Source organism: Chroicocephalus ridibundus, chromosome 2 (genome assembly GCF_963924245.1).
Source record: "Chroicocephalus ridibundus chromosome 2, bChrRid1.1, whole genome shotgun sequence".
NCBI lineage: Eukaryota > Metazoa > Chordata > Aves > Charadriiformes > Laridae > Chroicocephalus > Chroicocephalus ridibundus.
In genome coordinates this window covers 58,120,603-58,143,860 of record NC_086285.1, presented here as the reverse complement: position 1 = coordinate 58,143,860, position 23,258 = coordinate 58,120,603, and the positions used below count along the sequence as shown (strand labels likewise).

At 46.9% G+C, this 23,258-nt stretch overlaps 1 protein-coding gene across 5 annotated transcripts in view; it reads left to right on the top strand.

Moving 5' to 3' along the window:
* Positions 1-21,048, top strand: part of LOC134511530 (cytochrome c oxidase assembly factor 1 homolog) — a 53,364-nt gene extending 32,316 nt beyond the window's left edge. For 4 of the 5 annotated variants that reach the window (XM_063325626.1, XM_063325627.1, XM_063325625.1 and 1 more), the window contains 4 exons: positions 12,398-12,500; positions 15,431-15,582; positions 17,484-17,560; positions 20,190-21,032. In XM_063325626.1, the coding sequence (XP_063181696.1) occupies positions 12,407-12,500; positions 15,431-15,582; positions 17,484-17,560; positions 20,190-20,286 (420 nt within the window). In that variant the 5' untranslated portion in view covers positions 12,398-12,406 and the 3' untranslated portion in view covers positions 20,287-21,032. Of the gene's footprint in view, positions 1-12,397; positions 12,501-15,430; positions 15,583-17,483; positions 17,561-20,189 lie in introns of all 5 variants that reach the window. The other variant, XM_063325629.1, reaches the window with a different exon arrangement.
* The last annotated feature ends 2,210 nt before the right edge of the window (positions 21,049-23,258 follow it).

The following is a 23,258-nucleotide window of genomic DNA, read 5'->3' as shown; positions in this document are numbered from 1 at the left end:
TTGAAATGCTTGTGGGGTCAGGATGGCAACCTTGTGTCTGGCAAATTAACAGAAACAAAGCAGGAGTGCAAGAATACATATTACTTCCACTTCAGTCACTCTGAGTAATATTCCTATCCTTTTTGTTTCAGGGAGGGAGAGCTGTGACATAACTAATAAATATACTTCAGGTATCACCTGATGACTACAGCTTTGTGCCAGCGGCACTGGGAGCACAGGAGAAATGCTGAGAACTACTGTGAAAGGACTTGTCACATGCAAAAGCAAAGCAGAGAAATCTGGATGCCTGAATTTTATGACATTTAATTTCAGCGCAGACTACTGAGGCCTTGGTGGTTTCTGGGGTTATAATCATGTTTTTCAGACTGATTTACCATGTCATTCTCCTGCACGGGATGAAGATAAGCACATCAAGGGGTGTTTAGATCCAGGAGCTTTACAGTGCCAGTTGTTGGTGCTGCAAGCTGCAACCCTTAGCTCTGGCCATAGACAAGAATCCTAGACTTTGGGCTGCACTGTGATTGGGGAAAACATAGAAAAAAGGGACACTCACCTGCTCCATCTCCCGTGACTAGCTTTTCTTCTTGAATGCCAGCTCTCCTACATGCTAAGGAATAGCTGAGCTGGACTTAATGCAGTGGTGGGCAGTAGAAAAAGTTAGAAGGCGAGTTCAGTGCCAGGCTCAACGCTGCCTTTTCTCGGAACGTCACCTTGCTGGAATGGCTTCCCATCAGCATGGCAAGACAAGGTGGCAATTTGTTTTTCTTCCTTAAGTGCATTTAGCAAAAGGGCAGGATAGAGGAGGCTGAAACTTTCACAAGGATAAACTCTGTAATGCTGAGTTCAAGCAAAGGTGCAGCTCTTTGAAACCGTACCTGGCAATTCGGGCAACCTTGACACGCAAGATACAAAAGTGCAATTGCTGCTTTAACGTAGAAGTAGCAAATTTCAGTCTTGCTGAACTGAAATACTGAAAATACAACATCTTGCCAAGTTACAAAGGCTGCATTTTTTCATACTCTGCAGTGAACAACCATGTTATCAAATAATAATGCCTTCATCTTTTGATGGTGCCATTGGAAGTGGAAAAGGAGCTCTTTTCGCATCTTGCTCTATTCTGCCTCTGCTTCCAAGTGCCTGCAGCTGAAAAGCTCTATGCTAAAGCGCTCGGGTTTCTCTAACAGAGACCTCAGAAAAGCACTGCTAGGGTTAACGTGTTGTTTTGCCCAGGCATATACAAGTGTATTGCAGAAGGCACTATGCAAATAGTGTTCACAGAGTTTATAATTTCCTGTTGGAACAGCAAAGAAAAGAAGGTCATTGATTTAAACCAGAGAATACAAATGATTTCCTGCCCACAAAGCTGCCAAATGCTTGGAGTTATTGATTTTTTTCCTCCCTGCTGCTAACCAAACACTTCTACTCCTGTCATGGGCATCATCAGCTTATTGACTAAGTAAACATAACCCATTAAGCTGAACATTTTAAAAATGATAGAAAATTACAGTGGCTGCAGTAAAAAAAATAAAATCTGCATTCAAAAAAAAAAAAAGGAGAGGAAAAACTGTTCCTGCAGTTAATTAACTTTTATGTAGATTCAAGTTTCTGGAATTTAGGTTTGTATCCAAAAGAGAGAAAGGAATAAATGGAAAGAAGACTGGTGGTAAAAAAAAAAAAAAGCCCTTTCCTAAAGAAGCCAAAAAGGGGAAGGTGCAGGGAAGTGGGTACTCCAAATTTTAAGACCCCCAGGAGAAGAAAAAATTATTGCAAAATTGAGATTGAAAGGGTAAAAAGGTGTGGCAGCAGCATGGTAAAGGCATGTTTTTATTTATTTATTTACTTATTAGCAGCAGGAGGTCTGTGCTGTTGTCTGAACATTTTTTTCGAAGCCAGCGCTGAGCACAGCTGATGCCTGGCCTTGGAACACGTCAGTTTGAAGATAGCACGTACGGTATTAATAAATGTAGAACAATACTTGCTGTCAAGTTGGTTACAAGGCAGTAGTTCACTGAAGGGGGCCTGACAATGTCAAAAAGCATTAGACCAGAGCCAGCAAATGCTTTATACGCTACAGCTGAACCCAAAAGATGAATTGATGCCCTGGATCTGACTTTAAGGCATCTGTCTGCTCTGGAGAGCGTGTGTTTGTCTGAAGAAGCTGGGAAACAAGTTGCTTTTCTCTCCTCCTCCAACCATCTGCCTACACATGGAAAGCAAGGAGCAGATGCGAGAGAAAAAATTGTAGCATGTTGTAAACGGACAGGGGATGCCTTGCAGACAAAATAATCTTCATAAGTAGGAGCACACGCTCAGGAGAGGTGTTTAGAGGCAACTCTGAACAGCAGGGAGACAGCTACCAGGCTAGGACACCGCAGAGAAGGCTGGCTTTCCCCTGGGACTGGCTGTTGCAGGTGCGGCCGCTGGCTTCCCTGGCCAAGAGCCTTGCGGTCCTTTGGTGTGAGAGCTAGCAGTGAGAGAAGAGCCAGCCGCGAGAGACACCAGGAGGGAAGTAAACAAGCAGATTACAAAGTGATGAAAAATAAGGGTATCAGCCTTCTACAGTGACTTAGAAGAAGGCGTGACCGTTTCCTCCACCCCCTCACCCTCATGCCTGTTGACTGAAGAATACTATTAAGGCAGGTAGTCACAGATTATTAATGACCTGTTAACAACTGCTTTAATTTTCTAATAAGTGCCAACTGCGGCTGCTGTAATTATTCTGCTGGTCCTAGAACACGCCCTGTGCCAGGCTGCAAAATACTTTTTTTTTTTTTTCCGGAACAGTGTCATGCCTCTTAACATGCGTGTACTGCACACGGGAAATTTCATACCTTAGTAAAATTACTTCTTAGGCTGTCAGAGAATTTTGCAGCCATTAAATGTCGCTATCTTCCAGCGAAGTAGGAACAAGGAAGTGTTTAGTCACTTAGTTTTACACGTGTGAATCGAGACACCCGAAGTTAATGGCTTTAGCCACAGTGATACAGTGAGTCAGTCCCTGAGCAAACACAAAACCTGGGAGCACCGTCTTCTGCTTTGCTGGTGTCATATGAACTGCAAAAGCTACAGATAAATTGGAAGTAACACTGAGCAGGGGCTTTTTCTATCTAAGCAGAGGTCCCTGGGAGTAACACTGAATAAAAGTGATGGGATCTCTTTATCGCTCTTCCCAATTCCCACAAAGAGAGGGCTGAGTCACATGCGATGAGAAAAGAAAACAAAATCAAACGGAAAAATGTGTGTGTTGTGGTCGAAGGCAAAGTCTTTCCTCTGCAGCCTTCAATTGAAGAAGTCTGTGGTCATGGATCCCTGCCAGCATCATTAGCAGCAGTGATTCCCCGCTAACTGGTCCTGTTTCATTTTCTAATGGATCACAGCACACTTACGTGTCTCATGTATGCCACATGTGTCAAATTTCATTGTGTTTAGCCCTTGGTAATCTAGCATTTGATCAACAAACCCCAGAAACAAGTATTTGAAGATCACGGTAGCAATAAGTTTATGAGGAAATGGTGTACGTTGTTAGCAGCCCTGTTTGAAACCTGTTAGTGAGGGTGTGTCTTGAAAATGCCATAAAGCAGCCTAATTTTCACAGATCCCAGCACTTTTAGGAAACAATGATCCTGTAAAGGTATCGCCTGGTGAGCACACATAAAGCACCCAATATTTTGAAAAATCTCACCCAACGACAGTACACAGAAGTGTGGTTTGTGCTTTTGTCCAGCTCTTGGACTGTCACACCTCCTTGTTGGGCAAAGCCCTACTCTGTAGCTCCAGAGGAAAAGCTTATCCCCATATCCCTAAAGGTAGGTTCGCTGTAGGAAACAGCCCTGGAGTTGTGCTGAACCTGTCTAGGATGGTATGTTTTAGCGTAAGAGAGGGGATGGTACATGGGCAGGGACACAGGCCAGGTCTCTGGAGACCAATTGCCTGACGTGGCACAGGCTTCCTGTGAAGTTACTCCGTGTTTTTCTGACACAGCTCTGCAAAATGAAAAAGAATCTCTGCCTTCCCTAACAGGAGCTATAGAACAACCTAAGATTTAATGAATAAAATAGAGATGTCATTTAAAGCATTAAACAGAGAGAGATTTTTTTCCCTCAAATCTTTTCCCACACATGTTCTGAGGAGGAAAATATGGATTGCAGTCAGCTGTTCTCTGAAATTCCTCTTGCCCTGACTCATTTTTGGAAGAGCAGCTGATTCACATCCAACTGTCTTGTGAGCATCCAGCGTATCTTTTCCTTTTTCCAAGAGTGGATGGATAAATCAGTAGCTACTCCTCAGATCAAGCTAAAGGTCTGACTCCAGATGCTGCATGTGCGAACGGTGTTTCAGGTTCCACCACTTCCTTCACCCTTTTGCTCTCTCCATCTCCCATCTCGCACAGTTCTGTGCACAAGTTAACAAGCTGGATCTGTCTGAATGGAAACCTTCAAGTATTATGGGAGTTTCTTTTCTTTCCTTTCTTTTTTTTTTTTTTTTAACAGTTCCCATCATAACGTTTTTTCCCCTTTTTGTCTTTCTGAGAATAGAATGTTTCTAGGTCAGAATCCCCGTTGGTCTTGTGCTGTTTTTGGTGTTCAATGCTCATTAAAAAGTCACGAGTCTTTGAGGTTATTTTTTCCCCAGATCTTAATTTGTGTTAACAGATTTAGCTGATACTGAACCAGTTCTGCTCATATGGGCAAGGACCAACTTCTGGAAAGGATCCAGGTGTCCAAGATGTTCAAAAGTAATTAGTTTTCCTCAAAGCCTTAGGCTTTGAGTGTTGATCTGATGTATTTCAAAGGGACTTGACTTTCAGAAGACGGGTAGGGTCAGCATTTTCTGAAGGAGGGGCCCTTCTGAGGAGGGTGTAAAGATGGGCACTTGAAATAAACTTACCACATCTGAGAATCTGGGGGGATTTAGGGTAGCATTTTATTTATTTTTAGTTTTCAGTAGGACGTATGAATAAGAGCAAGGTGTTTGTGAAGTGCCAGAAGTATGTACTGCTATAATGCTATATAATAAAAGGCATTATACCAGCTAGATGTTTGGCCTTAGGGCCGCAAACCTTCCCGTCTCTGCTGATATTTTTAAAGGCTTTGTAAATTGGGCTCCATGCTGATCACAGCAGAGTAGATCACATCTTTTACCCCCTCATTTCCGGAAGCAGACACATTACAAGGGAACAAACATCATATGATTTACACTGTGTTCCTGCCTTAAACATTTTTTCCCCTGTGACTGCCTCCCCTGGCATTCAGTTCCTTTAGGTCACCGTCTACTGAGTGCCTATTTAATGCATGCATGTGGATCGTATTATTGAAGTTAGTAAGACTACAGACAGGCATAGCCTTATCAAGATTGGAGTTAGAAACTGTAAACTGCCAGGCAGGTACTAAGTTTTAACATAACTGCATACAGTTCCTAGCCTCGTGGTATCTGCAGTACTTCTATGAACTTTTGTGACCGTTTGCTCTTCCCCTTACAAGGTAAAATGTGACCTGCTAGCCAAGAAGGTTATTACACACTCCTTGTGTTTTTTGGTGTTTTTTCCCCATCTCAGGATTTAGTAAGTTGACTTAAAGCTAGATAGGTCGTTAGTTTTGGCTTTGAGAACTTGACAGTGTCTTCGGCGTGATTAATGTATTCGGCACAGGTAAATGCCCACAGACTGGCAAGAGAGCTAAGTAGTTACCACTGCATAGAAAGCATTGCAAGCTCTTTGACCTTTGCATAAGACATGGTTTGGTACTCTTCACTCATCAGTTACCTTGCAGGTTCCGTAAACCTATTTGAGGAAGCTACATACACAAAAACATATATACAGTGGCTTGACAGTCCATCCTCTCATCCTGGCAGCACGAAAAAGTCAAAGGACTACATTTGCTATTTCTTTAAGAGATTCTTTTGTTTTAACATGCCCATTTGGAAGCTGGGCTGTGACGCATGCTGTGGGGAGGCATGGGTACAGCGTAGAGCAATTCTTTTGAACCTTGGATTGCAGCGCCCATGACCTCACTCCCAGGGGCAGGGAAGCCAAGAAGCTGTCCTGTAGTTTTCTCAGGTAAACCACTCACTGTTAAAAACCATAAACACCACCTTGGATGCAATTTTTTCATTTACCCTACTTAGGAATTCTTACTCTTAAATCCTTTGCGTTTCACCTCTAAAACACAAAAGGTGACCATTCACACCTTCCTCCCCCCTCCATGGTGTCCAATTACAGAAACATACAATTAGGGATGTTAATGGTAGATTATTAGGCATTAACTTGTAACACTGTGCTCCAATAACAGCAAAAATGGGTCACACCGTGGGTATAATTATCCTGCTTCTCCAATAACATGACCTAGTCGTGCCTCTTTTCTGTGATATCCCTCGTATTTCAGTACAAAGCGTGGGCAGCTCTGGTTGTCTTGGAGGATGATCTGGAGTGGATTGTTGAACTGGCTGGCACATGAGCCTGGCCTTCAACAATACCAAACAAACTACATTGTAGTATCTTCACAACTTGGGAGAAAAGCCAAAAAGGATTCAGGTACCTGCTTTCGTTACCTGCGGTTAGGAAGACAGACTCCATTTCACAGAGGGATAAACCAAGGGATGGCAGGAGAAGGTTCCTCAGACAACAGAAATGGTGGCCCCACCGTTTCTCTCTGCCCGGCACTGCCCACCACTAGGGCGGTGCAATAGTCTGCAGGGGAAGAGGGCATCTAGAGGGGTGAAGGTGGGCAGTCAGGGGGAAAAAAAATGCAGTACAGGCGAGCCTGCCGGATGAGACTGTGTGGCTTAAGAGTACATGAGGAAGTAGTCTGTGACAGTGGAGTACAGAATATGTATGAAGATACACAAATATATAGAAACATGCAAATGACAGCGCCCAAGAGAGGAGAAAGAGGAAGTTAAACTAAAATATTCATAGGTACCATGTAAGGCTTCATACTGACGGAGCAAGCCACCTGCGTTGTAGCGTGTGCCCCAGGAGATGTGATACAACTACAAGAATGAGGTAGTTGTTTAGCGTCCTTAATCACTCTATTGACTACTTTCGCTTTCCTTGTTAATTAGCTAGCAGCAAAGACAGAAAATAAACGTAACGCAGTTTCCTGGCTTGCCAGTAATTTTCCTCATGCACAGAGTTGTCCCTTCAAAGCATTTTAACCAGGGTAAGTTATACATTTCTAGGAACCAATCCACTATGGAAGGGACCATTTCAAAGCTGTCTGAAAAGATGGCTTACCTCCCTAAATGCCAAAACACGCCTTTTCAGTGCATCTGGAGAAGAGCTACTGGGGGGTGGGGGTGTGTGGAAATATTACTCCTACTTTTGGTTTGACTGTGAATTAAGCAAACTTCTTTCTTACAAGCTGCTGAGGTTTTCGTGAAGGCAGATCATACATGCAAAGTCTTCAGTATTTCTGAACATGCTGGCAGGGGGCACAATTTGTTGCTGTTACTTCTCAGAAGTGAGGTAAATAGTATGTTGAGACTATTTCCATGAAAAAGGGAAAAATAATATGCAGAAATTATGATCCTGTTGAAACACTTCTGCTGTGTTGTCCTCTCTTTGGTGACAGTACCGATGATGAAGGTATTTTGTAGACAGTGAGTGTCAAGAAGCTGTCTCTAAAATGTTATTAGTATAAAACTGGCTCACACCCAGATGTGTTATGGATCTTACAAGATCAATGGATGGGTAGGAGAGCAAGAATGTGAAATACAAGTGTGTGCTTGTGTGTGGTTTGCCTGACATTACCTTCATCTCCTGTGACTTCCATGACTACCTGGGTGGCTTGCAGAAAAGCTGGACCTGGGGCTGACTCAAATCCCACCAGCCCAAGGGCGAGTTCTGTTGCAGAAGGGTTAGGCAACAGTTGCAGCCTTGAAGTTAGACACTCGGGTCCGTGTTCAGGCCTATTGATAAGTTTTGTCTTTAAGTAGTCTTTTGCCACACATACTTAGCGTGTCATGGCAACGCCTCAGGACTACAGTGGTTCAAAGTGGTTTAAAGGCTCCCAGCTGCTTGTATTGGTGGCCTGGCAGTATATTGCCTTGGCCAGGTGGGTAGGCAGTGGTCCAAATTGAGATAACCAGCAGTGATCCCAGGGAGTTTGCATGGATCAAGTTGCTCCTCTCTGATTTCAGAGCGATATTATTGTTAACTCTTTGGTCTGTGATAGCACCCAGAAGCTGGAGGTGCTGGTGGGTCTCACTAGTGCCAGGAAGAGGAGAAGGAGGAAGAAATGCCTTGCCAAAGCACCTGCAGCCCCATCTCTCTCACTCGAGTCTGAGGCAAATAAAATGAATGTTTGTGGCTTGCTGAAACTGCCCTTGCCTTACCACTACCTGCCTTTGGTGGAGGTGCCTGAGATCAGCCTCTGCCACACGACTTTCAGAGGCCAAAACACAAAATGTGAATTTGCTGAAAGAAGGAAGAATCTCTTAAGCCCAGCCTATTTTTAGAAGGTCCTCTGTGGAGAAAACAAAGTCTAATTAAAACCAGAGTTCATTGTTGCAGTAACCCACCATTTCACATGTGACCCTGGGAGTCTTCCACCTCTCTGGGTTTGTTAAATCTTGTTAACTGCCTGAGTCCTGCTTAGTTTCAAAGACAAGTTTGAATACTACCTTCTCCCCCATATCTTACTCTTGCCAAGGCACAAAATGAACAACACCCTTATTAGGAAGCTCTGCTCTTTAATATTTATTTTTAGAGAACACAACTTATAATCATTTAATGTCTTTCCTTTTGGTAACTGTATGCTCAGTGTTTTTGTGCGTGCTAATCTCCACTTAATCTTTCTTACCGCTGCAAATAGCACGGGGGAAAAGATGTTTTTGCAGAACAGCGTAGCTTGGAAATTGTGCTTTTTTAATTACCGACTGTGAAGAAATCTGTTTTTCCACCACTTGACTTGCATACTTTTTAGTGGTATAACAGGTTCTGAGGGGAGATCTCCACCACAGATAGCAACGTGAACTTCCCTTCTTAGGAGGCAATTGCACGTTGTATCTGTAAGATTCTCCTAAACGTATTGTCTTACGGTTACTCCCTTTGTGGCAAATGAAGTCGAGGGGGTTTGGTCCCTCCCTTTAATAGCCTCTACACTTTGCACGCTGTAAGTAATTTTCAGAAAGGCTCAGGACAGGAGGCATGCCTCTGGGAACGTCTCTGCTTCCCTTCCCTAGCGAGCCACCTCCATGGCTCTTCAGCAGAGCAGCAGATGGGAGCAGCAAACACAGCTGGCCAGAGGGCAGAAATCCTAGCAATGCATCCTCACAGACAGCAGCTCCTTGCTACATTTTGGCCTTCCACAAACTGACGCCATTAGTATCTCCAGTGTCATCATTCAGAAGCCATCAGCAGCTGCATGCCGAGGGAGGCTCAAGAGTTTGGGTGCAATATCCAGACATCCATGCCTCAAGGGACCATGAGGAAAGGGGAGCAGCAGCCCCCACCCTGTGAGGGATGCACTGGGCTCCAAGGACACCTCTGTCCTCGCTTTTGGAAGCTAACAGGGAATTCTGGAATCAAAGAGAAGGTTTGCGAGGTCTCGAGAGGCTTGTTAAAACGCGTAGCTCTGAACCTCTTCCTGCAATGTGCTGTCATGGGACTGGCTTGGGAAAATAGCTGAGAAACAAGTAGGAGGAGAGAGTCAAGGGCTAGCCTGGGGATGGGGTGGTCCAGCCTGCGGGCTTCCCACTGCAACCGAAAGCAAGCCGTGGAGATATCCTCCCTGTTATGGCAATGAGGACCTTTGCAGAGCTGATGTGGGATGCGCAACTTGGGTGCACCTCAGCCCCCTACATCCCTGCCTCACCAGGACCAGCAACAGGTGATAGCTGCAGGCAGGGGGAGCACATCAGGAGCAGCTAGGAGTGCTGCATGGGGCACTAGCGCTTACCGGCACCACCATTTCTCAGCTGCCAAGCTCCCTTGCCAGATGGCACCATAGTGGCGAGGCACCATCAGGGCACTTGGGGCCACTGACCTGCTGCAAGCGGAGGTAGTGAAGGGAGCGTGCGGGAGCACAGGACCGATCAGCACAAAGCTCCTCTTACTTTCCACCCCCCTTGCTTGGGTGACAGCAGACCGTGAGACCTGACAAACCTCAAACCCGCTGACACCAAGTTGCAGAGCCTCTAATTTCCACCCTTTGCTAGGCAGGTCCCCTGAGCCTCCGTCAAAACCTCCTCCCTGGTGCAAGAGCTCCGCATCTTCCCACTTTCACTCAGCAAACTGCCAGCAGCACCCTCCATCCCCAGTCATTAGCGTTCAATTACCCTGAATTTCATCACAGAAAACAAATTTTGCCTGGCCACAACTTTGAAAGGGGCAAAAACAAATGCCGCGGGTCACAGCCTGTTATATCTGATCCACTCTCCAGATTTGCCACCTTTTTTTTCTTTTTTTTTTTTTCTTCTCCCTTTTATGTGGTGTTGGTGTCGGATCCTTCTCCTGGCTGGCTGGATCTTACAGGACCTCAGTTATTAATCAGGTTTTGCAGTTTGAGGCGGGGGGGCGGACATAATGAAATAATGTTAAGAATTGCAATTTAAGGAAAGTTGCAGACACACGTGGGTGAGCAGAAAGCTCTCACTGTCCTTGTGAAACGACTGCTGCTGTTTCTCTGTAAAAACACACTCATACTTCCTCTGCTGCAACTTCTCACGCCGCTCAAGTTCCCCAGGGGAAGCGAAGAAGAAAACTCATCAGAGAAACAGCTCAGCAGTGAGAGAGATGATAATTGACTGTACCAATGGCACAATTTGGGGATTCTGGGGCATGAAACGGACCTAATACCCGCGTGCTTCTCTGGGTTGCTACCATTACTAGCCATCCGTAAGTCAGTAGTAAATTGAACAGTAAATTTAAATATCAAGAGCTCTTAAAAATCAAGGGAACTAGTTACCAAGGAATGCCTTCGACTAAGGGGTAGGATGCATTATGATTGAACGCTAGTGCCGACAGGGTGGTAGATGAAAGTTGTACCTGGGTTGCATTCGTAGTTTACCTTGGGCTAGAGGATGCAAGAGATGGTGTACGGGCATGTCAGCAGAGCTGTGAGCAGAGGGAGGCCGCCCGTGTCACCCTGACCCTGCCACCATGGGAAGGAGTCCTGACGTGACGTGAGCCTCTCCACCCTCTCTAAACTGTGGTTGTCGGCTGAGCAATACCTGACTAAGGCATACCTGAGGGATGCTAGAGGTGGTTTTCACAACAGGACTCAAACAGCCTTGCCCAGGTCACATTTCTGTGCCTGGTTTGGGCCTTGGTTTATTAACCAGCTCTTGCTGAGTGTCACACTTAAGTCACACCATTGTAGCACAAGGATCATGGTGTGAAGCCTTTGGGATTAGAAATACCATACAGCTTTCCCAAGTATTTGGGTGTCTGTATGCCTACATCAAAAAGGGCTGCCTTTCGCCTTTTTTTTTTTTTTTTTTTTTTTTTTTTTTAATATTTTTTAATTGCTGTCAAGACCATTCCTCACTACCATCCCAGCTGCGAGAGAAGCAAGAGCACAAGCCGATACTTGGGTGCTCGGTCAAGCCCCATCCTGCCCCAGCCTGAAGCAATGTGCTGCTCTCCCGCTGACGACTCAGCTCGACTCCCACTAACCTGCTGTGGGCAGGAGCATTAGCTTCGGCTCTTCAGGCCACGCAGTCCCCCCCCCCCCCTCCTCCCACCCAAACCGTGGAAGCGTTTAGCAGATTGACTTTCTCAGAGGTGTTTCTTATTCTGCTGGGTCATTCATTCGAATGCCAAAATCGTAAGACTCATTAAAAAGGGCAGGCTTGGGTTGAGGGGGCTGCAGGAAGGAAGAAAAATAGCTTTTGCAAGAGCCTTCCTGTTTATCCATGGCTTGGGAAAGAAAACAACACAACAGAATACACACACCCTGGCTCCATTATCTTTGCTGGCACAGCGCTGGCTTGGCTCTGTCCCTTACCACTGCAGGCCAAATCCAGCCTTGCCGCCAGCGTGTTTACTTTAGGGGAGTTTACTCAAGAGAGAAATCCGGCCCCCGGAGCCTGAATGCTCGCAGTGTGCGAGCGAGGATCGCGCGGGCACCGGGAGCCCCCCATGACAATGCGCCCCGGCGCTGGCCCCTGGCCACACCAGGGAGGTCATTTGCTTTTCGGCAATTAGCAAAGTGGTGGCATCGCTAAAAGAAGTTGAATAAACACATTCAACCCCAAGCGGGTCCCCAGTTTGCTCTGTTCTCACCACCTTCCCTTCTGGGCATGCAGTGGGGCCCCAGCAAGCCCCGGTGCCTGTGCACTGGGCGCTTTCATTCAGGCCTGGTTGGAAAGGGCTTTTAGGAAAGAGGAGGAGGAGGGGGGGAAATAACCCTTTAGCCTTCTTCTTTTTACACTAAATGTCTTCCCTTTTTCTTTTCAGGGAGGAAAAATGCCAGCTTCTCTAAGGAAACTGCAGCAAATGGCTGTTTTCATGGGACTGTTCAGCGGCGGGGGATGCATCGTGATGTATAATCTTATGCAAAGTAAGCCTTGGTGCTGTTAGCAACCTTATTTCTCCTCTGCCCCTTTCATTTGCTTTTGTGTAGCGGGGAAAATAGCAGCATGCAAGATGTGAAAAGCAGATAAAGTTAAGGGAAGTGTGGCTGAGCCTCTGGGTTCTGCCTCCGTGGGCTCCTCTTTGTTCAGCCCCAGGGCTGCTGCTCTCCCAGGCGCTGCTGCGCGCGTTTCCAGAGGTGGATATTGCATAGGAAGCATGCTGCTGTGGTCAGGAGAAAGTCTGGTTTCTGGGGGGTTTCCTGAGGGTGAGGGCGAGGTGAACGCTTAGGCAGTAATGCAGGTTTCGTTTCTTACGGAGATATTACAACTGGGCAGGAAAAGAGGACCATCTGTGAGAAGGTATTAAAGTCTAGCGGTTTTATCTGTAAATCTCTGTGGTGCTGGCCCTTAAACACAACACGCCTGGGAAGTGCTAAGACATCATTAGTTACTCCTGAATGAAGGGCAGATAAGAGTGCTCAGCATTGAGAAGACCAGGACAAGGAGAGAAAAGCTAGACAGGTGCCATTGCCGTTTATAGACAGCTCTAGTTGCTACATGTCTCTGGCCAAGAATCCAAACTATTAGGTCCAAATGACAGACGCTGATTTTTTTTCTAAAATTGTTTCTAGATATTTAGCATCAGATCAGAAATAGGCTTTGCCTCTCTTGCCGGGGGATGCTATAGGCCTGTTGGCCTTGTGCTTCTCCCTTACTGGTACTGTCAAATGATACTGCTTTTCACCTACCCTCATATCAGAGGGATGCTGCCAGAAAAGTGTAGCCAAGCCTGTTCCTCAAGCCCTCAGATAAGCTCTGAAACCTTGCCTTCATTTTACACATATTAATAACAAATCAGACAAGGCTGGAAAGCAGGCTTTAATTTTAGGCAGCTCATGCCCTCAAGCTCTGGAGTACATGACAGATATATGAGCCTCTTATGCTTTAAAATATTGAATCTGGCTTTAACAAGGACATTAGCGTTTTTTAATTTTCAGCTTCAGCATGAGGAGGGAAAAAGTCATCCCCTGTGCTATACAGAAAGTCAAAGGGTTCATTCCCCCCATCACTTAACTGTGCAGTCAAGTGGCACAACACAATGGCTACTTCTTGCTCTGTTGCAATATCAGTGGCCAGTAGCTGTTGGATAACTCAGTGACAAGCCAACCGGGCTGTTGAAAGGATGCTTTCTGCTGCAGAGTGTGTCCTTCTGTAGCCTCCAACAGACAGGGGAGCCACACTGGGAGCCTTCCTCCCTTTGCCCATGCCTGGGCTTATCCCAGTCCCATCTGCTATCCCAGCGCACAGAACTGGCCCATACTGGGACCTGCGAGGAGCAAGTGGCTTCCGTGGTGGGAGCAGGGGGAAAGGGGTGCTTCCCTCCCCTTTCTTCAGGCTGAAGGGAGGTTTGCATGTGCATGGTCTCTGCAAAGCTTTTACAAACACTCAGGTAATCCTATTTCTACTGACTCTCTTCACCGCCACAACCTCCTCATGGGAGTAGTCTCCCCACCCAACCCCGGCGTCCTTTCAGCTCTCCTACTGAAAACGCGTGGACAAACAGACTAGTTGAGCATGTTACGCCTAGTACGTGAGATGCTAACACGGAACAGCTGAGAAAGAGCATCAGGAAACTTGAACCCGTTTCCCCTCCAACCTGCAGGATGAGCACACCCCACTTTTAACACGGTCTGGGTAGCTGCTTACCATGATCCGTAGGCACTAAAGGGCTGGCGTGCTGCAACCTCTTTTGCTGGAGCTCCTTAGGGTGGCCCAGGGGGCCGGTGAGGACCAGTGCCGGCTGCAGCCTCACAAAGCTGTTTCTATGCCAACCGGATGCTGCCTGCTCACAGGGGATGCCTCTAATTAAGGAGAGGGGGCAGCATCCTTCTGCCTCACAGTCCCAGAGTAACACCAACAGGCAAGAGACCACAAAACAAACCTCACACCTTGTTTTAAACTCTTTGGAAAAAAAGAGCAAAGTTGCCAGGGTAGGATTTTCACACATGCACACTCTTAGCTTAACTCTGCCCTTCTTGATGTCGAGAGAGCGGAGTTAGGCTGGCGTGAAGCACAACTAGAAATCTCAGCAGGCAAGCCTTAGAACAACTATTTGTGAGCAATGAGCAAGCCTCTGCCTCCGTAAGGAGGGTCGGCACATTTCCAGCCTCACGGCTTTGCATTGTGCAGTGGACACCAATGGACAGCATTTCCCAGGTACACACAGTAACTAGACATTGATAAATAGCAATTTACTACAATTGTCCTCCCTGTGCCAACGCTGCAGCATCCAGTCTACTGTGCTATTGTTGCTGCTTGACCGTTAACTCTAGCGGCGCTTCTTTGTGCCTCCCTTTTAATGCATCCATCAGTAGAGTCGCAGCTTCATGGCTGCCACTTGAAAAGCTGTATCAGTATCACAGCAAGAGTTTCACAGCAGCAGCTGTTCTGGTCTCACACCAACGTCTGCGAAATATTCTCCACTCTTTAAGTATTTTCTGTACCTCCTTTAAAAAAAAAATTGAATTACATTCAGAACATTTTCAGATATTTATCCTTATGCTTTTTTTTTTTTTTTTGCCTTTTTTTTTTTTCTTTTGTTCCTTTTAGATGGTGTACAAACGTATGAAAAGCAGGGAGACTCAGCCGTAAGCTGAACTGTATACCACTCTGGAACAGGCTATATTCAGAGCCCTCTTCACTTAAGTGAGCTGAATAACATTACAGCTCAGCACTGCTTCTCTGATGTAGGGGTGCATTTCCTGCTTTGACCAGATTTCTCCTAATTAATAGTTTCAGAGTGTTTTTTAGGGAGGGTATGGTAGTCTGGAGGAAGTATCTCTCCCCCTCCCCGGCTTTTTTACGTATGTTTTGATTTTCAGTGGACAGTCTCCTTACTACCCTTTCTCTCACCTAGAGAGTTTTGCCCGGACACAGTATTATCAGCAGGCTTTGGAGCAATTGAACAGCAATCCCAATGCCCTGGAAGCCCTGGGTGCCCCCCCTCTCAAGGTTCACAACATCCGACTGACGGATGGGAGTAACCGTGTGGACACAGAAAGAGCACAGGTAACGCTGGGAAGGTGGTGTCACAGGGTGGCTTCCCACGTGCCAGGGGACAAGAGATCAGCTAGGGGACTCTCAGTAGGTCACAAGTGACGTGGGGGCACTGGAAGGCAGTAGGGTGGGATGCCAGTTGATTTGGAAGAGGAATGGATTTCCAGAGCGTAAATCTGTGCTGTAATGTGAGGGACTAGAAACAGCAAGAGCAGCTATGTGGGCACATCACAGAATGCCAAGTCACCTCCCAAGTCAGTCGATCCCTTTCCTGCTACTGTAAGCCACAAAATCGTTTTCAGAAACATCTCCCTTCTCCCTGGATACGTCCCACCTTAGTTTTTAAAGCTTTATTCAGAACAGAGATTCATAGCTGCTCACCAGCTCCGCTGTGGTACAGCGCAACTGGTGTGGGTTTTAGAAGCACCCGTAAGCCTGTGCCACGGAGGACAGCTGCCCGGCGTGGGGCTGAGCACTGGGGCTACGGAGTGACTGGAGAGTGTCGCGCTGGGTGCTGCAGTATTGCACGAGGCTGCCTTGCGTCAGCCCAGGGTTGGGGCGAGGCAAACCTTGCAAAGACGAGACCACTTCCACTCTGGGTTGCTGCCTGAAGAGGACTTCCCATCAGTATTTTTACCCCTTAATCCAGGCTGCTCTTCCCTGGTTTTGCTGGAGGCTCAAAATGTCCCTAGTGACCTCTATGGGCAACTCGCTGAGGGGTCTCGTCACATTTGAATAATTTTGTTCCTCCTGGTGACTAGTTTTGAGTCCTGAGGGCCAAGTCAGGGCAGGAAGGAATGGGGTAGATGGTGCAGTGAAGGAAAGGGGCTGTCAGGGCAAGGAAACAAAAAAAAAAATTTAAAAAAAAAAATCAACCATTAATGAACTCTCATAAAATACCACTTTCCATCTCACTCCAGCCAGGCTTCGCCCACATGGTACCCTGGGCCAAAAGGTTTCCCAGTTTCCTGGGTTTTAGAGATTCTACAAGGCAACATATCTAAGGCCAAAAATGTGGGAAAAAAGCGCAACCTCTTATGCCGATTGTAAAGAGGAGAACCTTTCCCACTGTTGGTTTCCTGCGTCACCTTTTAAGAATGCTGGTTGCTTGGGTGACTCAGGGTGAAGTCAAACCCTGCCTTCTGCCGACCTCACCCAGGACACAATCCACCAACTTTCTTCTCTGCTTTTTCATGCTCATGAGCATTCACGTTCTCATGAAATAAACTAGTTAATCATCATTAACCATTATACCCTAGATCAATTTACTGACTCCACAACATCCTCAGCTCCTACCTACTGGGCCGGTTGGAGAACCCCATGCGTTTTCCCTTTGCGATTGCAGTACCACCAGAACTGATACGCCTGAGACATTTCTTTTATTCAAATATTAGACTGAGGGCAGTTAGCTGTGGTCAGTGCTGCAGCGCCTAGCTTTGTTTGTGAAACAACTGAGTGGTAGAATTTGCGACGCCGAGAAAAATCATTGAACATCTCCTTGCCCCGATGCATATTAATGGACCGATCTGTAGAGGATCTCAACCTACAGGCTCGTTATGGTTGTGGGAAGCTCTAGCACAGCGCAGGTCACCTCTGGATCACCATGCATTCTGGTAAGGAAAGGTGTTTGCTCATAAATATTTCAGAGCGCGAGTGGTTTTCCCTGGGGGTTGCAGCTGTAACACAGTACATTCTTTCAGCAGAGAGAGATTAATGTATGGCAGAACAGGCATGCTTGCATAGCCACGCACACGTTAGCTATTTGAAAAGCTTAGTGAAACTCTGAAATACGTTTAAAAAACCTAAAATATTAGGGTTTAAGTTAAAAGGGAGATGTTGCGTCGGACTGTAGGAGTGAGTGTCTATTTTGGAACATGCTTCACTGAGTCTTTAACATACATTTACATCTGCAGATAAAGTTACCAGTATCCGGAACAAAATCAGCGGGGTACCTCTATATTAACTCAGAGATGGACCACTCCCGTCAATGGTGCGTACTGGGAGAAACATATAGAGGCAGGGAGAGGAGCGGTGGGAGAAAAGAGTGGAGCAGGATATTTGCTTTAGTCATCCGTGTTGCTGAGATCATGCACACAAAGGAAGAGGAAATTCATGTCTGAAGGTCTTGTGAAAGGTTATTACCATCATTACGGCAGAAATGTAAATTAGTTGAGAAATATATTGAATTCATCCCTCTGAATACAAACAGAACAACATGAGCCACTCATTTGTGCGAAATGTGTTCTACAAACTGTACCCTGAGCCAAGGTAACATATTGTCCCCTCCCACCCCTCCTCCCCAAGAAGGTGCAAGGCCATTGAACAGCAGTCCTAACTGTAGCTAATGTCATGGGTTGCAGTAGGGGAACTATCTTATACGTTACATCAAAGCCTATCAAGGCAAGCTAAAAACCATGCAGAATTTTTTTCAAGCTACCCAATAAACACAGTGTTTATAGTTAAAAGGGTGCTAGAACAGATATATTACAGTAGAAGGATGCTCTGACTCTACATCATATAGTGGCAGCTTTACATTTTTGTAATCCTGAAGCCTGAAAGCTTCTCTTGTCAAGGGTAAACTGATTCCTAGAACTGAGCAAAGAATTACTACATGAATCTGAAGTCCGTCTTCCGTTGCAAAAGAGGAAATTTCATTAGAGGCAAACTTCCTCCCATGTACTTGTTCTCAGAGATTGTTAGGCACTTCTCTTAGCTCTATTTAGAAACCCAAAGCTACAACATTTTTGCTCAGCTGCCACCAGCCATATGGTAACATTTTATTCTCATAATTAGACGAGCACAACTTACTATATTTGTCTTCTGAACAGCTATTGGAAGTAAGGTGTAAAGTGATGGGAGGAAGGCACTGGGCTGGGACTTGAGAGGCTCAGGGCCAGACCTGGCCTCCTCCCTCGTGACCAGAGATACCCCCAGAGGTCCCCAGCCACCTTTCTTGCAAACCTCCTTGCTTCTCTGGGCACCTGGGCTCCGATCTCCTCACTCTTCCTCATCCCCTCTTCACAGATGGGGGGAAGTAGCAGTTCCCTCCCGTCTCACTGAGCTACTGTGAGGGTAACTGAAGATTGCAAGATGTTAAACTACAACAGTAATTGAAGTGCGTACATCTCTCTTGGAGCTTTGTTTTAAAATGAGCTCTCCACGCGTTTCCATCTGCAAGCTTAAGACGGAAAAAAAATAATAAGTGCATCTTCTGTAAAAGGGTTTGTGGCAGACAGATCTGTCAGCCTGAGCCATCTTGGCTTACACGTGGGGTCAGGGGCACAGCTCCACTCGGGGCTAGGCAGGACTTAGCGTCCTTGCACCCAGTCGAGAAACTAAGAGTAAAATGGCTTGTTCCCATCTGCTCCACAAAGAGGAGCTCCTGAAGTCCTGGAGAGAAATAACAAACCTGTAAGTGGGCCATCCTGGTGGCCCCTTGCAGTGGAGACCCGGGAGGCGACCAGACCCGATACAGAGACAGTAAAACGGCACCAGGAAGAAAACTCTCTGTGCAACAGTAGTTGAGGCTCCCAAGCCACTGCCATGCCTCAGACTCCGTGTGAGCAGTCTGTCCATCGGGGGTTATTTATTTATGTAGTTATTAAAAAAGAAGGCAGCTCAAGAGAAGGGAAATGGGAAGCGCCTGAGCTGGTTTGGACCTGGGAGGCAGAGTTCGCTCAGGTGCCGGCGGCGCAGGGACGGGGAGGGCACCCGGAGGCGAGGGCGGCCAAGGCACCAGTCCTGCAAGGTGACACTTGCCTGCCCCGAAGCCAGCAGAGGGAAGGGCCAAGACCCCAAGCCATGCCGAGGGGAGCGACCGGTTGCTCCTACAAGTCCTGTTTTAAGCGGGGCAGTTGCTTGTCCTGGGATGGATGGAGGTGGAGGGCTGGCGAGGGAAAAGCCCTGCCATCGCACGGAGGTGCGGCAGCCTAATTACCTAATTGTATGTACTCGGCACCGACTCCAACAAAAGCAGGGCTGGCTGAGCGCCAGGAGCTTTTGAAAAAATCCTATCTTAGTAACCCTGAAATAATCGCCCTTCCCAGCTGGAAAAGCAGCACGAGGAGCCTCGCAGAAGTGGGTCTGGAGCAGAGCTTGGAGGAAGGAAAAAAGCTCCCCCTCAGCCTCCGACAAACGCGGTTTCCCCCCCTCTCCTTTGAGTAACCATCTTCGTGCCCCGTCAGGGTTTGAGCAGTCACATTGAGTGATCACACAGTGTTCAAGCTCCTCCAAGCCAGGATAATTCCTTAGCAACACGGTCTGGCTCAAAGGCTGGAAAGGAGCGGAGGAAGGAATGCACCCGCAGGATGGAGAGGAAGAAAGGCACCGGGTCGGGGCCGGGGGGAGGAATGTCCTGTCTAAAAATAGCTGGCAGGATTTTATTTGGGTTGCAACAAATAGGAACATGCATCCCAGACCTTGAAATCTGGGCTGCGCTACGCTGGTAGGGAAAACAGCTTTCAGAAGCTGTCACTCGCCAACCAAGTTTTAAAACACTTGAGAGAATTTTTAAGAGCAACGAATGCGTGGAATGATTTGTTCCTCTGTTTCTACACCAACTTTACTACTATATTAGAAGCGATTGAAACAAGTTAAAAATCTCTTTTGGTTTGTGTCAGCTGGTGCCTTCAGGACGTCACCTTGAAACTGCGGGATGGTCAGAATATTCCAGTTTACCACTCCCCGGTGGAAAGCATCGCTGTGCAAGAAGGCTAAAAATCAAGGGCAGCTGCTTCTCCACCTCCCACCGAGCCGAAGGAGCCATTAATCGATTGCATCCCGCTGTGTCTGTGAATGTACACAGTTGTCACAAGTGGCAATTTCGCTTAAGCGGGTGCTCTCAAGACAGTTTTCCCTCCAAGATTGACCTCATTATTGTCATAATTGTAATTTCTTTCTTTTGCTGGTTTATTCACGTGTTCAGCAGAAGCCTGAAATAAATATCTTGCAAAAGACTTGCTGTTCCAGAGGAGTCATGTGTTATGCCCTGTGTGTGCTGGTATTATGAATTTGAAATAAACAAGCAAACTGCCAGGAAACGGAGCTTTTCTACAACTGCAGACTGAAGTCGGGACAGTTGGGCTGCCCTGTCCTGGCTAGAAGACCCAGTAAGCTTCTCAAAGCGGTTCCCTTGCTGCTTCGCTTTCCCCCCATTTCTCAACGAGGCCTTACCTAAAGCAGGAGGGACGAAGCAGCGAAGGTGAAGCTCAGCAGCAGCCCCCGCCACTGCTGATGAGTAACTCACATGATCAGGCAGATTTGGACCCTCGACAGTTATCGTTAAAAGGCTCGTGAGGTAGCAGAGGCCACTTGCTGTAACTTAGGAATTACGGGAAGAGGCTCGCTACTGGCACTGCTCACGCTGAAGGTCGATATAAGAGAAGAAGCCCCCGTTTCACACCAGCACTGCCCGACACAAGTTTGGGAGATGACCTTCCCTCTCCCGCTTCTGCTCAGGGAGGCAAACACTCAGGAGGCACAGAACGGGTAAAATACTGCCACGGTTCAGTCAGACCGCAACAAGAGGGTTTTGGTGGGGGGGAAAGAAAAAAAAAAAAAAAAAGAAAAGGGAGCTCAACCAACAGAGGTAGAGAATTGCCCGTCACCAGAAGCAAGTTGAGGAATAAGCAAAACCACCCACAATTCCCTCCTCAACCTGCACATTCTAACAAATTGCAAAGCCTGAGGCACAGTCTGAGATGGTGAAGAGACACAAGCAACTGTCCTGCCTGCACGCCGTGAAGAAACACGCAAGCCACTAACAACATTCAGAACAAGGGTACCTTGGATTTATTGTAAGAGAGCAGGTTAATCAAGATGCAGCCAGTGAAAGCCCAGAGCTTACACCACTCAATTCCCTCCCCCCTGCCCTGCCACCTCAACATCCAAATTTGAGTCCTAGAAATCCACCAAAGGCACAGGCAATGCAAAGCTTTTCCAGAGTAATTAGTATTAGATAGAAAAGGGAGAGCTGGAGCAAAAAATCGTTAAAGACTAGCGAGCATTTTCCTGATGAACAATGACCCAGCTAACTGGGCCAGGCGGCTTTTGAACAAGTCCGAAGAGAAAATGCCAGAGCAAATGCAAGGAGATACTACAGGACCACAGCAAAAACATCTGTGACAAACTATTTTGGAAGGAAACACCACATACGAGCTTTAGTTTGGGATTCACAAAGAGCTGCCAGGATGAACAGCAGCTGTGAGAACTCATCCAAGCCATATGAATGCCCACCATGCCCAGGGAAGGATTAGGATTAATCAAGGAGAGATATTGCATCCCAACTTTAAGGTTGAAATCGCTGCTATCTGTTTTCATAAGAGAACATACAAAATGTGCAATTTAAAAACACTAGCCTTGCACTACTGCAGCCCACACCTAGCAAGAAAACCACCTGGGAGATGCGAAGATCTCCTGGCCACCAGTGTCTCTGAGCTTGGTCAACTCTGGCTTTTGGTCATTGAAGAAGTTTGGTGAGGAATCAAACAGTTGCCAAGGAAAAGCCAAATCAACCACTTCATATCCATCAATTCTCACTTCCCTGGCTGCAGCTTTGACTCGTTACCAATCTCCAAAGAAACTGTGGTGAGCAACCCCAGCCCATTCGGTCCCTTCCTCTGTGCTAGGGGTATCTAGCACACACTGCCATAACCCCTGCCTTTTGTCACCACTGTGTGCTTAAGAAGCCTGGGACCTGCAGTGGCCACAAGGTGTACAAGTGTCCAAGAAACCTGGCCACAGCCAGCCCAGCCCGCAACACGACACTCGTTCACCACCCTCCCGTCTCTTGAGCTGGCACGCACAATATCCCCGGTCTGGCTTCACAAATTGCTGCACCACACCACCGCCGCCTGCCTGCCTCTAACCCCGGTTATCCAAAGCCTGAGGGAGATGTCCCCACACAAACCCTACCAGCCATGCTGGAGATTTTATTACCTTGCTTGAAAGAAGCAGAGCTTGCGAAGAGGTTCCATCTCTCACTTTCACCCTAGAGACCGAGCAGAGCACCCCTTTAACTTTAGGCACTCCGGATCATCCTAACCAACCCACGGGTTCATCAAAGCTGTGAGAATGGGCAGTATCATCACCCCATACCAATATTTCTCTAAGTCAAATTCTTAAACCTGGAGAAGGGAGAAAGCAATGGGTGGAGCTGGAAGCCAGCACATCACTGGAGCGGGGCAAGAGAAAAGCCCCATTCAAATCCCTACTTTTGTTTTACTACTTAATAGTAAGTAAACACAGAATTTCTTACCTTTTGACCTTGAAGAGCCTCAGAAGCCACTTCCTCTCTGTGTTTGTGCTCTTGTAAGGTGCACGCATTCAAAGAGAGGAAAGAAAGCAGCAAGGTGGTGCATTCAGTGAAGAACTGCTTTGGCCACGTGGCTCACATTAAATACCCCACTGCCCACAGCGGCCGCTTTCAGAGGGGACACAGGTGCAGCCAGGAGAGCTGGAGCATGCCAGGGAAATGGGGAATCAAAAGGTCTCAAAACAACCAGCAGCTGCTGAAAGCCCAAATAACTTCAAGAGGGCACCTGGGCACCCCTCTGCCCCTTGCAGTCCTTTTCACTAAGGTATGCTGGAGCAGATTAGGTTGCATTTCATTTCATTAGGTCACTGAAGCACTAGTTAGTTGTAATTATATTGTGTTGCATATCACTAAATAACAGTCTGGGCAATCATTT